This window comes from Eschscholzia californica, unplaced genomic scaffold, assembly GCF_041429995.1.
Source record: "Eschscholzia californica isolate CP2 unplaced genomic scaffold, dmEscCali1.0.p SCAF_1, whole genome shotgun sequence".
Taxonomy (NCBI): Eukaryota; Viridiplantae; Streptophyta; class Magnoliopsida; order Ranunculales; family Papaveraceae; genus Eschscholzia; species Eschscholzia californica.
The window spans coordinates 14,716,767-14,736,136 of NW_028238198.1; the positions used below are offsets into that span (position 1 = coordinate 14,716,767).

At 33.5% G+C, this 19,370-nt stretch overlaps 2 protein-coding genes and 1 long non-coding RNA gene across 3 annotated transcripts; 1 reads left to right on the forward strand and 2 right to left on the reverse strand.

Annotated features, from left to right (window-relative positions):
- Positions 1–1,937: 1,937 nt before the first annotated feature.
- Positions 1,938–11,225, reverse strand: LOC147564420 (protein CLAVATA3 INSENSITIVE RECEPTOR KINASE 5-like). The gene is made up of 6 exons (XM_086665869.1): positions 10,732–11,225; positions 10,559–10,623; positions 7,978–8,177; positions 3,209–3,553; positions 2,675–3,027; positions 1,938–2,537 (listed from the first exon to the last, which is right to left on the reverse strand). The coding sequence occupies exons 4-6, from the start codon at positions 3,242–3,244 to the stop codon at positions 2,531–2,533; spliced, it is 396 nt and encodes a 131-aa protein (XP_086521995.1). The 5' UTR covers positions 3,245–3,553; positions 7,978–8,177; positions 10,559–10,623; positions 10,732–11,225; the 3' UTR covers positions 1,938–2,530.
- Positions 11,226–14,411: 3,186 nt separating this feature from the next.
- Positions 14,412–16,109, forward strand: LOC147564421 (uncharacterized). The gene is made up of 2 exons (XR_015227308.1): positions 14,412–14,701; positions 15,597–16,109. It is a non-coding gene; the product is annotated as an uncharacterized LOC147564421 (long non-coding RNA).
- Positions 16,110–16,425: 316 nt separating this feature from the next.
- On the reverse strand, positions 16,426–17,461 carry LOC147564422 (basic leucine zipper 9-like). Its single transcript, XM_086646116.1, has 3 exons — positions 17,439–17,461; positions 17,187–17,312; positions 16,426–16,802 (listed from the first exon to the last, which is right to left on the reverse strand). Exons 2-3 carry the CDS (start codon positions 17,274–17,276, stop codon positions 16,524–16,526), a joined length of 369 nt encoding a protein of 122 aa, XP_086502242.1. The 5' UTR covers positions 17,277–17,312; positions 17,439–17,461; the 3' UTR covers positions 16,426–16,523.
- Between the last annotated feature and the right edge of the window lie 1,909 nt (positions 17,462–19,370).

Sequence of the window (19,370 nt, forward strand, 5' to 3'; positions counted from 1 at the left end):
GATTTCACTACCCATATATATATATATATGGTTTTCATTTATATATATACTAGGCATAACTCCCGCCCTACGGGCGGGAGAATGCCCTTTATGCAATGCGGAAGATATAATATTATTGTAGAGAGTTAACCATAGTAGACATAGCCAAATCTTTTACGATTTTTTAATTCATATGATGTTATACATGAAAATAAAATATGATATTCCAGATTGTTACGAGTTAATTAGTACTACTTTTACCACAACCTCTTAGTCCTCTTGTAGAGAATTTTCACCGTGAGTTAGAAGCCTTCAAAGTTTGTTCTTCAACTGAGTCTTCTATCATTATCTGTTCTTGAACAACAATGAAATTTTCAACTTATCAACTAATAGTTCATCTAGGTATTTTGACTCTTCAATAAAGCATTCGACATAAGAGAAATTAGGAGTTATTCATAAAAGAAATTTGATCCTTAGTTAATTTTTTCACTCTGGAATCATGTCTTGTTTACTATTGTATGGTTTTGAGAAATAATTATCGACATACTCTTCTTGTTTCGTGTGCATAAGTTATCGAAGGGCTTGTAAATGTTGTCGTTTTACTCTTGTGTTGCCTCAAACTTTTTCTACATAGAATTATGTATCTGTCTGCAAGTAGTATGTTTTTAGAGAATCATCTCCATAATGTCACGAATTGCGTGAAATAAATAGTTCATTGCACAAGACTTCACTATGATATCCATTATTACCTAAACTAATTAAGGTTCAATGATGATAAAAAAAATATTTTTAGAGAACATGAAAAGGAAAACAGAAATGAGAAACTTAACTGGCCGAAAATATGAACGTTGCAAGTCCTATTAGCAAAGATAGTTAGCAACCACAGTCAACGAAGTCGTGGGCCTTATACCAATCTTACACAATTTTCTTTTAGTAAATTAGAACTATTTAATACATACATTTACACAAAGAAATCAAAACAAAAATAAAAAAGTAACAAACAAATAAAATAAATTTTAAAATGACATAAAAATCATATAAAGAAATCTAATAGAAAATTTTAAAATAATATCTTTAACATACATAAGTAAAGCCTATACGAAACAAACAAATAACTGAACGTCATACCGATGCAAATAAAACCACTTCAAAACTCTAATAATTGTACATACCAGCAAGTCTAAGAGTAGATTGATTGCCTCAAGAAAACAATAGATTTAGAAGAACTTGAAACATTCCTTACCAGCAAACATGGAAGTATGGTGATTGCGCCACCAAAACAACAAATTTGCCAAAACAACAAATTTGGACAAAATGCAACCTACCTTGTTGGGAAGCCTGTGACCAGAGCCAATGTCTCATACTACTGGCAGTTTAAGGACAATGTCAGTAGTGCTCAGTGTTCTGTCTACCACATTATATGAAGTTGTGCATACGTGTACATTGAACAAAAATCAATTGTAAATAAAAACAAACATGGAGAAAAAAAAAGAATAAAACTAAGAAAAATAAGACTGGTTAATGACTTTACAAGTAATTTCTCAATTCCACTAAACAGTTTTACTAAACAGTTTTAAATTAGGGGAGTTTTTAAAGCGAGGAGCAATTCTTGGCCGCCACTTTCGAGGTAAGAAAGAAATTTTTAGTATTAAAAATTTTTGGGCGAGAAAATTTCATTATATGCTGAAAATTCGACTCGTCACTCTAATGATTCGAATTCAAGTCAACAATTTTTTCTCGGTTATTTCTGTTGACTTCTAAATTCTGTCAAAGCTAAAGATTATTTGGCTCATCACTACTAAATAATAGTTCAGTGTTTTGGAACATAACTATATAAGAAACAGTTGCAAGAACACATAAACAAATACTTCTAACTAATAATTCTTGGTATATTATTCTTGTATGGAATTTAGTGGCTAATCACATAACTGCAAGATAAACTATAATAACCGATGATGTTATGATAATCATCTCAAATGGGATTTTCAACATTAGGTATTCAAATTGAACCAAAGAAATACAACATTATAACCGTTAATAAGGGAAAAAATTTGAGAAAATTAAAATATTATTGTCCGAGAAATATAACCACACATATAAAAGCTATTTTGAGCCCTCATATGGTACTAACTATACAACAAAAACTTCCAATATACCATAAATTCTTCGAACAATCATTTTTCTACTTATTTCTATCGGTGAATGCCAAATTCTTCATGAGAATCGTCTTACCTTGGGCAGAAAGTTCCATTGCTTGGGCCCGTAAAGAGGAGTCATCAGTGAGATCCGAGTACCGCTCTGAAGATGAAAACTCGTGGGCAGATCTTCCTCCAGTCGATTCAGATCTTTGAGAAGCTTCCCATCTCTCATCAAGTCCGTCTCCTTCGAGCATCCGAACAACTTCAGACATCTTGGGCCTTTGGCCTGGAAGGTATTGGGTACATAACAGAGCTACTTGAACCGTTTCTTCGAGCTCAATCCAATCATAGTTAGCTTTTAAGTCATTGTCCACAAGCAAGTCTAGCTTCTTTTCTAGGTGAATTTTCTTCACCTATAGGCTATAACCATAAGTTTTGAAGTTAGACCAAGGATATCATCTCTGTTACAAGAAGTTATGAGAGTCCTTGCCCGAACTTATGAGTTATGAACAAGACATAAATAAAATCGTAAATGAAATATGTTCGATACTACTTACCAGTCAAGCATGACTCTGTTCTGGTTCGCTGCCTTACCGAATTCTAAGGCTCTCTGTCCTATGATCAATTCAAGAAGAAGAATCTCAAATCCAAAAACATCAGTCTTCTTAGAGGACTGTCCTGTCGAAAGATATTCAGGAGCTAAATGACCCACAGTGCCCCTAACTGCAGTAGTGACGTGAGAATCTTGGTGATCTAAAAGCTTTGCCAACCCAAAATCTCCCACAACAGCTTCGCAATAGTCATCAAGCAATATATTTGCAGCTTTCACATCTCTTTGGATTATCTTACGATCACATTGTTCATGAAGGTATAGTAAGCCCCTGGCTGCTCCATACGGGCTGAGGATGCCCTTTACCCAAAGCGAAGAAGTAAACTTACAAAATACAATCTAAAAAAGATCTATTGAACCAAATAATAGCCTAAATAAGAACAAAACGTTTCTTTGACCAATGTAAAATGATAACGAAAACCAATATAAAATTTTATTTGCGTAATAATCGTGTAAATTGAGGAATATAGTTTTCACTTACGGATAACAAAAATAGATTATCAGCAGAATCATCCATTCCTATTCCAAAAAATTAGAGCAGACATTACTTGTTGAAGAGCATGCATTTTGGTCTATTAGAAATAACTCGACGACAAATAAAGGATAATTTTGAATTTAACAAGGCAAACCATTGTGTTAGATTATATCATGACATAGAGATCAAACCACCTAAAGACGTTATTCGTAACTCCCTTATCCTAAAGAGTCATTTACTCGCTCAAAGAGAAGTAAGATGAATTGATCACGATTTGGCTTACATGGACCAATTGTTAATATATGTAGTAAGGAAGTTATTGAGTTTTTGGAAGTGTTGAAAATGAAGTCACTAATCTTCACTTATTTTCCGTAGATAGAATTACTACGTTATTTTCCAAAGAGCGAGATTACCGATTCATATATTAGTGTTTGTCAATTTCATGTAAAGCAACTGCTTAAATAGCTCTGCAACAATAATTTAAACAAAAATTTAAGTTAAGGAAGCCTATAACAAAAATAATCATTTGATCACAAAAGGAGGATATAAATAACAAGATACTTCAAATTTTAAGAATATTTAGTCAATCTAATCCAACCAAATTAAAATTTACTTCATTGTCAAAAATAAACTAACCACGCAGAAAGTAACCCGCAAATCAAAATTAAAAAAAAACTAACAAGGGAGGGTCCTTTCTGACTCGTCACTAAATAGGTCAGGCAAATCAGATTTTTTTAGCTGCACGAAGGGGAGGTGGCGGTGGTGCAAGGTCTGAAGATGGTAGAGGTGGGGTAGACAATGCCATACGAAATGGGGTCGGAATTGTCATTTTACTCATCACATGTAATACCTGCATCAAATGTTTCACATCATTTGAAGGCATCATGATAACCTACAATTCTCTAAATGAAAACAACTAAAGAGGTGAAAAAAAAAGAGAAATAATGTTAGTGTGTCAGTAACGAAGATCAGTGATTTAATCTGTGTATAAAACCGAAGAACTGCAATTAGGTCATTCACGATGTTCATTAGTATGTTCCCATTAGGAGGTGGATATATGCAGATATAAAATAGGAAGAATGTTAATGAGGAGAACATGAAACTTGAATGACAAACCAAATAACGTATTTGCCTATTAGTTGATTGAATCAAGAAATGCGGATGCATGTTACAATTTTACAAAGAAAACTCACTAACAAATAATGCAGAGGAAAAGGAAGTAACATACTCAAGATGAGGAGGAAATGGGCGTTTCATGCCAAGTCTTGCAGCTATAGGTTCAACTACAGGAAGAGACCCCATAGTTACTCCTTTACTTAGAATTCCAGTAAAGGTGCCATCTTTGGTCAGCGATGTCGATAGGCAACTCCAGTCCTTCACACCTTGTGTTTCGTTTTGTTGATTCTTATTATCTGTTGATGTTGGCTTAGTTGTTGAATAAAACTTGACTGTTTAGCTTAATTTGAAGTTGGTAAGTTAGGGGGGAGAATTATTTCCCTGCAAAGTTATAAAACACATAGAAACTAAACTTATCCTTCCCTAAAAGTAGAGGTCAATCATACACAAGTTAATGGTAATAGGAACAAAACATATATGTACTTGTTAAGTTGTGTTAGTGCTTCATAAGCCAAGTTTCCGTCTTTGAAATCCACAAATGCACAGTTCCTAGGCCCGCATATAGGAAAAAATATTGATCAGGCGAATGAATAGTGAATACAAAGTCCCACCTAATTAAATCAACCACAAAAAATATAAATTGCAGCCATGTGTGAAAAACTACCAATGTATAGTTCATGGATCTTGTAGGATGAAAAGTAGGCATTTATTTTTCTTATCCTTTTGTACTACAATAGTTAGGACATGAGTATTCAAAATGACAACATCAATATCTGTTAGAAGAATTTTCATCAAAAAAAAATATCTGTTAGAAGCAAAACCGAACACTCCCATGTAAAAAATAGATATATTTGAACATGATTCACTCCATAGAACGGCTTAAAAGAACAATCTAATCAATACACAAAAATTTATTGAAACAACAATAGGCTAGTTTGAATTATGAGGTTGTAACTGGGAAGAGAGCAGTGCCTTCCACTGGGGCAAGGACGGATAGAGGAAGCACCTCAGTGAGAAAGAGTCAAGAGATGGTCTCATGAGGTATTGCTTCTTACAGATGCCAAACTAAAAGGGTCCCTCCTACAAGTGATTCTTCTTATTGTCCCAGTGGTTTTGGTGTTTTCTGTTGTTTTCTGCATCTGATGATGAACATAATTCATCTATTGCTGTTGTAATGGAGGACCTAGATCCAGGAGAGGAATCAATAATAAGCATATGATGAAAGTTAATGAAAAGAAGGTCATACCAGATGAGTAGGTAAAATGATTGTTGTCTATTGTTATATTTATACGAAATAAAATTTGATTGAATAGATCAATGTTTTGCTCAGGTAGTTGTCCTGTTACAACATCAATGAATTCATAGAAGAACAAATAATCTCATCGACCATTGATATAAGAGGAACAAAATACAACATTATATCATAGTACTTATAAGTAATATCATATATATTTCTTAAGATAAGTTCTTCTTTTCTTCTTTTAAACGAACAAAAAGGTTTTCTTTAAGGCTTTTTACGCCATGAACAAACTAAACCCCAGATATTAAAGTTGAAGATCGAGGAAGATTGTAACGGGCAGTTCGATTGATTGAGTCTTTTCGCCAAACAGGTTCGGTGATAAAAAGAAAAATATCTAGATTACTCGAGGATGAAAGTATTGAGTCAATATCGTCCAATACTTGGTAATTCAAAATTCCAGAAAACAATAATAATTTCAATGAAGCAAGGAGACAAAGATGTTATAATATGAGACAGTAAGAGAGGAGGTGAGATTATAATAGAATTAAAACCTGAAATACTTACAAAGAAATTGAGATTTGAGACTGTCATATTTGTATGTGGCAGTCTAGTCAGCTTCTAGGACATTTATTTTGTCCTAGTCACATTGATTTGTTTTTTAGGACATTTATTTTGTTCTAGTCACATTGATTTGTTTTCTAGGACATTTATTTTGTCCTAGTCACATTGATTTGTTTTCTAGGACATTTATTTTGTCCTAGTCACATTGATCTATTTCGTATAATAGATTAGGCACACCCCCTGCACGTAGTGCGTGGGTAATGCCCCTTACGAATAAATACTTATATCTCATCGTCATCGCTTTTAAGTTATTTAATTTAATTACTTTATATAATGAAAGCTATCATACTATGTATCGAATAAAATGTTTATAAAAAAAATGTATCGAATAAATAGACGGGTTGAATACAATTCTAAGTTATTGCAGTTCATGTGAATGAAATCATTTACCACATTATGTATCACATGAAAAGACAGGTAAAATACATATTTAACAATTAATTTTTTTGAAGAAAAAAAATATTCAATAGTGAGATTCCAAAATGGAAAGAACATATCGTTCTTAGAAGCTCATTTGGATCCTTCATTTCTACACAACCATCCACCAACCCCACCAGTCCTCACCATCCACTAATTACATAATTTTTTTAAATAAATCGTAATAACATGTATACAACGATATTTCATGGTTAGAGTAATAACTTCTGTTTTACTCAAATTTTGTAACTTCAAGTTGAAATGGTTCAGAAAGATAGAAAATGTATATCTAGATTGAAAGTAGTTATTATGAACTAAAAGATGCACAAAAGAGTATAGACTTTGTAACGGATTAAACAAAAACATATATAATAAAGCATATTAAAATCAAAACACTGCAATATAATAAAGCATATTGATGTGTTTTGTATAATAGACAAAAACCTCCGTCCTGTGGGCGGGTAATGCCCTTTATGCAACACGGATAAGTAGACAAATTATTCTACTTTTTTTTTTACTTTTCTCATTTTTTTCCCATTTCGTAACTTTTCATTGTAGTTTTTTACTTTTCAGTATAATACTCTCTAAAAACAAGTGTTGTATTCTAGATGTATAAGATTTAGCAAAAGTTTTTAAGATTTTTGAGACAATAAAACTGTGTTTGATTTTTAATGTTCTTAAATTTATTTAGAAAATCTATTCCGTAAAATTCTTCTCGCGTTAAATTCTTCAGATATATAGATATCGAATTCTAAAATAAATACAAACACACTTTACATACAAAATGAATTCGTTTAGAATTCATGAAATGGAAAGAAAAGAAAAGAGTGTGTAGCGTGAGAGAGAGGGAGACAGAGAAGAGGTTATGAGAAGCTTTAGTGGGACAAAGAAGGGAAAAGATGAAATTCGAGAGGGGAAAAATACCTCTTAATGGAATAGTCCTGAACTGCCAAAAGTGTTTTATTAGGTTTAAATTAGTTTCCGTTTAACTTCAGAGGTAATTAAATATTAGAGTCATTGAGTATTCACCGAGGTTTTGGTGAATTGGTTGAGACTTCGCTTTCCATTGAACTATCTATATCAAAGAAAGTTCAATTTGCCTTCGAAATGGATGTGGCTAAGGCTTATGATGGAATGAGTTGCAAATTCTTATATTGTACTCCTATTCTTTTGTCTAAGATACAGACAAGTTTATGAAAGATTACAAAAAATACGAAAAACTAACTTGAACCTGCAAATCTATTCTATGCTGAAATAATACCTTTACCCGGGGTTAATCAACTATTAACATTTCTTCCCAACATAAACATAAAAAAAAGAGGTAAATACATTGAATAACTCATTCACTAAAATGTATTCTCCTCAATAACCAAATTTACACTAAAAAAGATTTAGTAATGACTGCAGTTATAGAAGGCTACAGTTACACGGTTCATAACGAATGTAGCTATCTACTGAATCACAATACTATCTATTGCTTCCCAACGACCTTAGCCCATGCTTTAATAGCTAACTCTACTGCTTCTTCATCCAAAGTTGTCTTAGCTTTAGAAACTTCAAATGGGATAAGTGATTTTTAACCTGAAATCCAAGGAAATTTAAGGTTGAGAATAATATATTAAAAGCTCGAATTCATTTATTTGTATACACCACGATAAAATGCAGAACTTCCAACACGGTTTTGGGGTAGTTTCTTGAGACACCAAGTCTCCTTCTATTGTCTTAACAATCCTGTAAGATTCATCTAAACGTAGAAATAAAATAATGGTATCACTAATAGCATCACCAACCAGGGAAGCTGGAAAAACTAATAATCGCTCTATGAAATGATAACATCGGCATGAGCATCTCCCATAACTTTCACCTTTTCAGAAACCATGTTTGCCTCCAGGAACTGTATCTGTTGGACAACCTACCATATTTTGTATCATTTGTTAGCTTGTTGCTGCCCAAGACAATCACTTTGTGCAACAAGTTTCTGGTTTCTAATTTAGAAACTTATAGATGAAAATACTATTTCCTCTGTCACCAACACATGAAATCGCTTATTATCTTGCTTGTTTGTTAGAATCATACGAGTACAAAATAAAGTACTTCAAGAATAATTTCATCACAATAATTTTCAGTTTATCTACTCTTACTACATGGGGAATTTGCTTCTTCCTTCGATACTTCGACAACAATTCACTGTGCTAGAGACTCCTTGTACCTTGAAGAACATGACACCTTGTTTTATTCATATTCTTGAACTAAAGTTTAGCATATCCTTTAATTGATTTTATGAATGTCTATGCTCAAGTTCTAAACTCAAAAATATTTCATAATCATGGTTTTATCCATTCCATTTAGTTTCATCAATCAACAATATTTTCTTGGTGAATTAGAGACGCACAAGTACTTTTAAATCATAAAACCATGCAACTATCATAAGTGTGACTAACATAAGCAAACAAATGAAAAAAGGTACCTCTCTTTTTATGCCAGCATCCTCACTTTATCTAGTTTCTGTACATTGAAAGCAACTTTAAAACATTTTCTTGCCATTGCTATAACCAACCAAATTTCTTTGTTTAACTAAGTTGACGGTTGTATATGTTCGGTCACTCGTTATAAATTTCGTAAAAAGGTGGGTTTCCACATTAGTTGTTGTAGACCTGCATAATATATTAACGTTAGTAACACATACAAGCTGTACAAACACTTCGTGAACCGACCTTTAAGCTCTGAGGGTTGTATAAACAATTAATGAACAAATTTTTAAACAAAAAGAAGTAAGTTTTGATGTAATATTTCTAAAAATATGAACAAATTAAAGTTAATACTACAACAACAATTAATCAATACATAAACAAGAGTTATAAAAATTATTTTTTTCAGTGAAATACCAGTTATGACAACCATCTTTATAACCATTGGTAAAAAGTTACAGTAGTAAGTTTTGCCTTTTTTTGCCAAAACGAACATTTTGGCAGTTTTACATTTTATTGCAATACATAGTTGCAACAATAAAAACGTTATAGCTGTAAGAAAAAAGGCACTGTTACTCACTGGCGGGATATATTCTAATGTTTATTTGAATTTAATCCATTAAAAGTGGTTCCTTACATATAAAGGCTCTCACAATGAGATGAAGTATAAAAATGTCTTTTATTGCATCGAGTATGAATGAGATGAAGTTGCATTCGACAAACAGGTTCAATACTGTTACTATAAAGGTTCAAGTCTAAGAGTTTAACGACCAAATACACAGAGGATTACCCATATAAAGTGGTTCAGTACCTAAAGCAATTACTTGCTTTCACTAAATATTATCAACATCAATCCTCCCTCACACTTTTAATCTATAATGCGTGTGATAGGCCAAAAAGGTAGGAGATTAAGCCTTGGTGGTGGTTATTACTGGTTCGACATATTGAACAACAATTAATGAAACCACTGTTGCAAAATAGATTCATCATTCCCAATAGTTGTGAGCTCTACAGCAAGCAACAACAACAACATTCTCCACAACCTGAAGAAACTTTATGTTAAAAAAACTAAGCCAAGTTCGGTCGTTACTTGCAATCACATAGGCCACAACGTAACAGTTTGTGCCACATGGATTACTTAAAGCAGGCCATGGGTATGTAAGATTAAGTTAGCCATTTGAAAAGTTAGAATCATATAATGTGATAGTAGCAACAATAATAATTATCGCGAAAGATTATAACGACAGCCACAAATGTTATTCATATTACTGTAAAAGGGTTTGGCCAAACTTTAATCTCATGAGACAGATCTAACCTATGGAACATGGACAAATTGAAATCGATAAAGGTTATATTTTTTTGTTGAAAGATAATGGTACATGTTACACCGAATGAACATGTCTTACTACATTAAAGCTTCCCATATTGCACTATATATCAAGGCGGAAGCTTACTTCCTACAATCCGTTAGGAATAGAAAAAGGTAAAACACACCTTCCAAAATCGTATGACACATCCTGAGATTAAAGACGAAATTTCAAGAGTCGTCCATTAGTTATCTGCTTCAACAAAAGTTACAAAACTAAGAGAATGAATTATATATGATAATCATATAAGCATCATAAAGCTTTTAGCAGAATTGGAGTTTTTTCTACAAATTAACGTACCTCAATGCCTTCGGTTGTGTGAAAGCATCAGAAAATCAATATAAATAATGAGAGCCAACTGATGAAGAAGCCAGTATTGAGTATCCTATTGTTTTTCAAATCACACTGAGACGCTAGGATTTCTTCCGAAATAGATGAGGTCTGCAAGAAGTTAGGGTTTCTGTCGAAATAGATGAGGAAGAAGAGGGAGATTTTCAACAAGATAAATTATGAGAGCCAACTGATGAAGAAGCCACGATTGAGTATTTTAATTGTTTGAGAATTATTATTTTTTTCCTTGTCCTTATGATTTTGTTACTCACTTTCTCTTTAGATTTACTCATTTGATATGTTCAGTTTCGAAATTCTTTAAAGGAAAAAATGAAGAAGAAAACGCATGGAAGAAATGAACAGAATGAGATTTAATGAGAGGAAGAGGAAGGGGTCAGCAAGGCTCTTCTGCTTGAAGATGGAGATTTGGACCGTCATTTTTGTTTAGCAGATTAGATGTATTTAATCTATCCTAGCAACATGAGTCGGCATTTAACACCCAAAATTTGTCCTAGCCAGCGTATAGTCATCAATGTAAGAGAAATTAAATTGTGTCCTAGTCACATTGGTTTACATTAATTTTGTCTTAGTGGTTGTCCTAGTCATATTTTATGTAATTATTGTGTCCTAGTCACAAGTATCTGTTTTGTATAATAGATATATATATATATATATATATATATATATATAAATATATGGTTTTCATTTATGTATATATATATACATACATATATATATATATATATATATATATATATATATAGTTTTCATTTATTTATATGGTTTTCGGTATGTTATTGGTCTCTCTTCTTATATATAAATATATGGTTTCCTTTCATTTATATATAAATATATGGTTTTCATTTATATATATATATATATATATAAATATATGGTTTTCATTTATATATATATATATATATATATACATATATATGGTTTTCATTTATATATATATATATATATATGGTTTTCATTTATTTATATGGTTTTCGGTATGTTATTGGTCTCTCTTCTTAATTATCTCTCCGTCCCTCTTCCTAATATAATGATTTCCGGGTAAGAAATGATTTCCCTAATTTTTTTTGTTGCCCGAACCAAACAGGTCTTCATGGTCTTTTTATGGGCATTGGATGTTCTGGCGTTTGAGCTTTTCAATGTGGACTACCATGAGATACTCAATATTAATCCAAACTTTAAATCATTGTGCGTGTTTAAGGTAATAATCCACTACTATTTAACTGTACACAGACACACAGTGAAGCATCGAGTCAAGGGTTGGAGGGGCCATGCCTCCGACCCTTGACCCTTGACCCTTGACCTTGGGCAACCCATTCCTTCCTTCATATATATATATATATATGGTTTTCATTTATTTATTTATATATATATATATATATATATATATATATATATATATATATATATATATATAGGTTCATATATATATATTTATTTATATATATATATATATGTATATATAAATGAAAACCATATATATATATATATATGGTTTTCATTTATTTATATATATATACATATATATATAAATATATGGTTTTCATTTTTATATATATATATATATATATATATATATATATGGTTTTCATTTATTTATTCATATATATATGAACCCATATATATATATATATATATGAACCCACCCTTTTGGTTATACAAACCCTAAACTGTATGACAAAGAAGCTTGGACTGAATAAACTCTCATCCTCAAGCAAGTTACTTCTTTACAATGAGTACAAAAAATTAGTGAACTCAGATTGGAGACAAATAAAATAAGTAATTAACTCCGGACAATACATATGAGAGATAAGGTTCTTTGGATTCATTAGATTAAAAAATATGTAGGCTGTTTCAAGTGGTAACGTTCTCAATCTTAATAAAATTGAGCAAGTTGAGAGGTTTCAGGAGCTACTTGCCCAAGAACTTAACATAGAGGTTAGGGTAAAGATCCAAGGAAGGGTTCAATTCCTACTTTTTTTTTGTTGAAATCACTTTTATTTTTTATTTTTTCTGTCTTCTTAGTAAAAGTACACTTCCACGATACAAAAGTTTATAATCCCACAAGAAGAAACCTAACAACAAATCAACTTATACTCGTCTAGAAGTAGAAACGGTATTACACCAATTTATACTCATTTTTATAAGACTTGAGATAATAGAAAACATCACCAAATTACACAAGACGATATCTGTTACAGCCACAACAACTTTAAATTTATATAATAAAACTGAAGCAACCTTAACAATGAGTGACAATCAAGCAGCTCATCCTTAATTGAAGAGTGATAAGTCCGCATTTGCATTACTTAATACCCCTGGGGAATAAAATACACAAATCTAAACGATAGTGTTGGGGGTTGAAAATGCATATCAAGTTTAACAAAAGATATCTAGGGACAAAAAAACTATTGAAGATAAGAAAATAAGAAAATGAATAACAAATAAGAAACGCTTATAACTTCTTGGAAAGAAAACGAATAAAGAACATAAATCATAAATGATTTTTAAGTTATCTGAAACATAGATTAAGGTTTGATCATTAATTAACAAAAGATAGATTAAGGTAGAAAATAATTGTAGGAATTATAGTATTTGAGATATCACGACATAATATTAAAATAGGCAAAACATTCTCTCGGCCAAGGGCGGAGGCACGACTCACGAGCAGACTATCTAGTGGTGGCCAACGGGCCGTGCCGACACGGAAACGGACCGGCACGGCCCGTTTATTTGAGGACACGGAGCGGTCCGTTCCGTGTCGACCCGTCACGGGTCTGGCGTGCCCTGTCGGGGCTAGGATTTTAGAGCCCCAGACCCGTTAAACACGGCCCATTAGACACTCAGGAACAACACGGAACGGATCGTACACGGCACGACCCGTGGGCACGGAACGACACGGAACGGAAACGGCAACAACGACACGCTAGCAACGGCCCAATTTAGTTATTTGAATTTTTAAGCATTATCTAGGGTGTACTAACATCCTCAAAACACTTTTAATTTTTATAATTTTAAAAAGTTACTTAGGGTGTACAACACTCTCTTTTGAGGGTGTTGTACACTCCCAACCCATTTATTAGTAATTAGTGTAGTACAAAAGAGGTTTTACTTTTTTTTTTACTTAGATTTTTTTTTTGTTGAAACAAACTAAAACTTATTTTCAAAAAAATAAACAAATAAAGTGGTAAAGATACTCCCACACCTAAACCACAAAATATAAAGTAAATGTGGAGAGTCTTTATACAACTCTTTTCCAATAAAATAAACAAAGATATGACATAGACTCTAAAGTTTTTGTACATCACAATTTTTTACTTCAGAAAAAATTTAATATTTCTTTTATTACTTTTTTTTACAAGTAAAAAATATTTATGAATGGGTCGGAGCCACGGGAGCGACTACGGGAACGCCACAGAACGACCACGGGAACGACTACGGGAACGCCACAGAAACGGCCAGAAACGCAACGAAAACGCCACGGGAACGGCCGGGCCGCTCCCATGGGCCGTTTCTGTGCCCAGACCAAAGGTCTGGGCACGGCACGGCCCGTTGGCCACCACTAAGACTATCCCTGGCTACAGTCAGGGGTAGTTCTGAAATATTTTCACTTGGGTAGGGTTATTTCAGTAAGAACAGCCAGGGGTCTTTCCTTTTCTTTTACTTTGACAAGGAAGAACTGAAGAACTAGAGAGAGAAAGAGCCTGTACTTCAACAGGGAGGAATTCAAGAGAGAGATGAAACCATGAAAATTAGAGGTCTTCATCAGTTTCTCCTTCTCAGCTTTCCTAACATCATCATCTCTTTCTAGTGCATATATAAATTGAAGATTCACACTTCAAAGTGAAATCTAGGGTTTCTCCTAAACAAAAACAACTAATCAACTAATCAAGGGATTTATGCTTGGATATCTACTGTCTAGGTAACTAAAATAAGTAGTGTTTCTTTAAGCATTATTTTGCCTATAATTTTCATTTTTCCCTAATAATTGTGAATAATTTTTTCTTACATTTGTCAATTTGGTCATTTTGCCCTAATAATTGTGTACAATTTGTTCTTGTACTTGTCAATTTGTTCATTTTTCCCTAATAATTGTGTACAATTTGTTCTTGAATGTTCTTTTGCCCTAATAATTGTGTACAATTCGAAAGAACTAGTAAAGAACCAAGTTAGTATCATAAATCAGTGAATGAGACAAGAAATCTAAGTTGGGTATTTACCACAGTAGCTACAAGGATTTCTCTTTTGGAATTCAAATAGCCAGTAATATAGGAACTGAGACCACCAAATTCTTCAATCTTTCCTGTTCCAGAGTAATTATTTGAACTCAAATTTGATACTACGGAAGTGTCGATCCTGGTTGTGATTTCATGGGGATCGACTACTAGGTTGTGTGGTTTAGTTCGATCATGTTTCTGCTGGAACCAAAGCTAATGTGTTCTTTGATTTTAGTCTCATTATCTTTGGTTTTTTACTTCAATTTTGATCTGTTATTGCTTGATTTTGTTGTTTACTTAGGAACTCATTTGAATACTTAAAATAACCTAGTATACTACTTCAAATTGCATGCTGAGACCTTAGAACTGCTAACTGGAGTTCCAATCTTCAATACGCTTGTTTGCTAGACCTGCCATTTCACACCTTGGAACACCCAATCCTGTTTCGTTTTCATAACATAAGCACATTTATGAGCACAAACTGATAGCTTGAATTGTACTTTGTTTGCGCTCCATCTGTGTCCGGGATTTCAATGAATTACACCTACAATGACCATGGACGGATTGTGTTGATTTTGTGTTCATGTTCTTTGAGTGCAGAGAAATGTGAGCTTTTACATGGTGCTACTAAAAGTAGTAGGTATTTCAAGTCAAGAACCCAATGTCGACAATGGACTGGAATAACCAAAACCTCAGAAGTTAAAACATCGATTCCTGCAGCGAACGAATGGTGCAAATATGGGGTTTGTCCTAAAGTTATGCAGGATGTAAATCTGAATATCTGGTTTCTAAGACCAGCATCGTCCTATGGGCCATGAAGTCCCTCGAAAACAGGTTAGGGGACTTCACTTTCACATGGATATCATGTTCATTGTTATATTTTACAATGAACGAGTTCGTATTTTAATGCAAAACTATGTTGGTTGCCACCGATTCTATGGTTATGGACAAGTACAAACAAATATATGAGTATCAGGTTCCGACATCGGTAGGCGTATCCCAATATGGGATACAATATGTGTGTTATATTGTCTTAGTCATTTTATCATTTATTTTTGTTCACAATGTTTGTTTTACTTTTCGATCAATTATTCCTAAGTTATAAACAACTCACATGATTTTGTACAAGTACAAACAAATATACATGCAAAAACACATTAAGGACACGTAGCTGCATGTACCTGGGGAAATATTAGATCTGGGACACGCTAGATCAAGTTATGAAATATGGAAATCTTATTCATTTTCGGAGCCATATACTCGGTATTTGGGGCAATAAACAGTTAATTTTACTATATACGAGTACTAGTGAGAGACATGAAAGCAAGTTTTCACTACTACTAATAGTAATACATTGAAATACTTTACGAGTCTTTAACAAACACCTTAGAGACCAAGTTTCCTCCATCCGAAGTTGAGCTTTTCGGGTTGGATGAGGGGAGTTTCTCGAATATCTTAAACAAAATGTGATACGATAACATAGAAGGCAACCGAAACAAAGATATGAGATGATAACCAGTGAAGTTTTCATGGCCAAATCTCTGAGAGGCAGCTCAGAGCTTCACTAACAATTGTATTTGGTAAGATTTCAGTGCTTGCAATCCTCTGAAGTGAAGGTGTTGAAATTTGACTAACAAAAGAAGAGACATGATCATCTCCTTGGTTACCCAAGTTTGTTGAGACATCTGAGATTCTTGATATGTTATGGTTATTGGGTGGTTGCGGTGAACTCGAATAGTTTTGCAGTAGATGGTTCAAACTACATGTTAAAGACCCACGAGCTACCATTTCCTCAGCCAACTTCACCTGCAAAAAATATAGAATATAGGGTAGTAACTGTCTTCACACAAAAGAACCCAACTTAATCTGTTGATTGGGGGGTGTCATGAGTTGCTTTTCACTGCAGAGAGTAGGATTCGAACCTTGACGGCGAGGTTCGTCGTCCTCTATAGTTAAGGTTGTAAGTTTTATTGAAGAATGACCGTGAGTAAGTGTATCTATATTATGGGTATCATACAAAATACTTTGTTTAAGAAAATATTGCAAAACATAACGCAACTGAAAAGGTGCACCGAAGGACGTCTTAATGTGCCACATGTTAAACATGGTAGCACAATGCTTTCATGTACTCGTATTGTGTACTAGAGCGATCAAGATTTCAGGTAACATTCTATGACAACTTTTACATACCTTAACCCTAAGGGCTTCAACATCAGATGTAAGCACTCTATTGTCGGTGACAGCTTCTCGAAAGTGTTGATCAGCAGTATTGAATTGCATATAGAGAGAAGCATTTTCTCCTCTCAATTGATCAACCTGGCATAAGGTATTACACAATTTTAGCTCAAAACTTCTTGGAAGTCTATTTTGAGATTGAATAGTTAGAATGTGAGGTAGAATTTTTTTCTTTCAGTTGTTCTTCAAAGCTAGATAAATAGGTACCTGTGATTCAAGATCTGACAAGAATACAAGATGAGCTTGTTTTCTTCTTCACTTTCTCTTTTTCACTGTTCCAAACAACAAACTCATCTTCTTAGCTAATCTCAGAGAAATGGGGATACTTAATTTAGTCAATTTTATATATTTGTCACTATTTAAGGATCAAAATCAAAACTTTTCATTAAACCTTGAAAAAAAAAACAAATCTTAGGTTTTTGTAAATCACAATTATTAGTTAAGTTGGCAAATTTTTCTTAAGGGGAGGTAGATATTCAGAATGATAACCTAATTTAGTGAATTTCATATGTTTTAGAATGATCACCTAGAAGAGATATAAGAAGCGGGTCTGGTATTTTTAGCTTCAAGAAGAACACGATGAGCGTTATTATAGTGAGAAATAGCGTCATCAATTAACCCCCATTCTTCAGCCCTAACTGCTTTAGCGATCTCTTCTTTAGCCAATTCGAAGTAATTTTAAGCTTGAATGCAGTTCTTTCGTTCAAACCATTCTTGAGGAAGATAATTTTTTTTTTTTGAAACAATTGAGGAAGATAAGTTTTTTTTTTTATTTTTTATTTTTTTTTTTATTTTTTATGAGAGGAAGATAAGTTTTCGGGGAATGGACGAAAGGCCCAAAACTGGGCCCAAAATAAGAGCCCAGTCCAAACTCGCCCAAAGTTGGGGGCTATTTGGAAAATAACCCATATAAAAATAATGAAAAAATAATAATTTTAAAATATTTATATATTTTAACTCTATTAAAAAGGTTAAGGTACTTATCGATACAAGATTCCAAAAAGATATAAAATTACAAATCATAAAACATCAAAAAAAAAGTCTAGAGTTCATGTTAATGATGTATAATAGGCAGCAAAAAAAATCTACAATAAGTACTAAGAGGTCCTAGGGTTTTATGATCCAATGGTTAGGAACCCATCTACAGGGTAGCGGTACGTGGCGGGTCGGTTTGTCCATCCGGTCATGTCTCTAGTTAATGGAATGATTGGCCAGTCAAGACCTTCTGATTATTTCCTGCCTGTTAAACACTTGTGAGATGGTTCAAGTATGCCCATGACAGATTCCGGGCCTTCGTGCCCTTTTCCCATCCCTACAAATAAAGTATTTTTTGTTAAAGTCGAACGAGATGTGAGTGTGGTCGGTAAAAATGGTAATTGTATATAAAAGTTTCTGAAAAAAGTACCTAAAAGTGGACTCCTTATCTTAGATGTTTCGAAGATGGGAAGTTTTCTTGTTTCATTTGTCGTAAGAGAAAACTCAATAGTTGGGGATCTGAGCAGGGTTTGCAGACCAGGAGAGCCCCAAGGTTGGGCCCTCATCACATTTTGGAGTAAACCAAATAGAGGTTCCTAAACGGGAGGCTCCCATTTCAACACGGTAAAAGTTTTACGATTATAAAATGAAATTTTTTGGCAAAATCTTTATGTATCTGTGAAGCTCTTCTCACCCTCACTATTTGTTGTCCACGCCCATGAGGCTCGCCCGCAAACTGTCTTTGTCTGCGATTTTTGTTATGCCCAATTGGGATTAATGTGAACAATACGAGTAATCCAAGACAAGCAATAAGAATAGTAAAGAACAATCAAGAACAGAACACAGAGATTTACGTGGTTCGGTTGGTGAGACCTACTCCACGGCGACAACGGCGCGATGATTTTCACTATGATAAGCAAACAAGTTTACACAAGAGATTCGTGAGATTGTGCTACTGATATCTCCTTAGGGTTTAGTTTATATAGCCACTAAACCCTAATCTCACCGCCTCACCGACTCTCTCTTTACAACCGACATTATACACGGATAACACTAATCACCGACATAAGCCTAGCTTCCGCATTCCAGCTCTGTCTCGGAGTCCAGCTCTGTCTCAGCAATCAGCTCCGCTAACGGATCCAAGCTTCAGTAAGTTGTACCGGG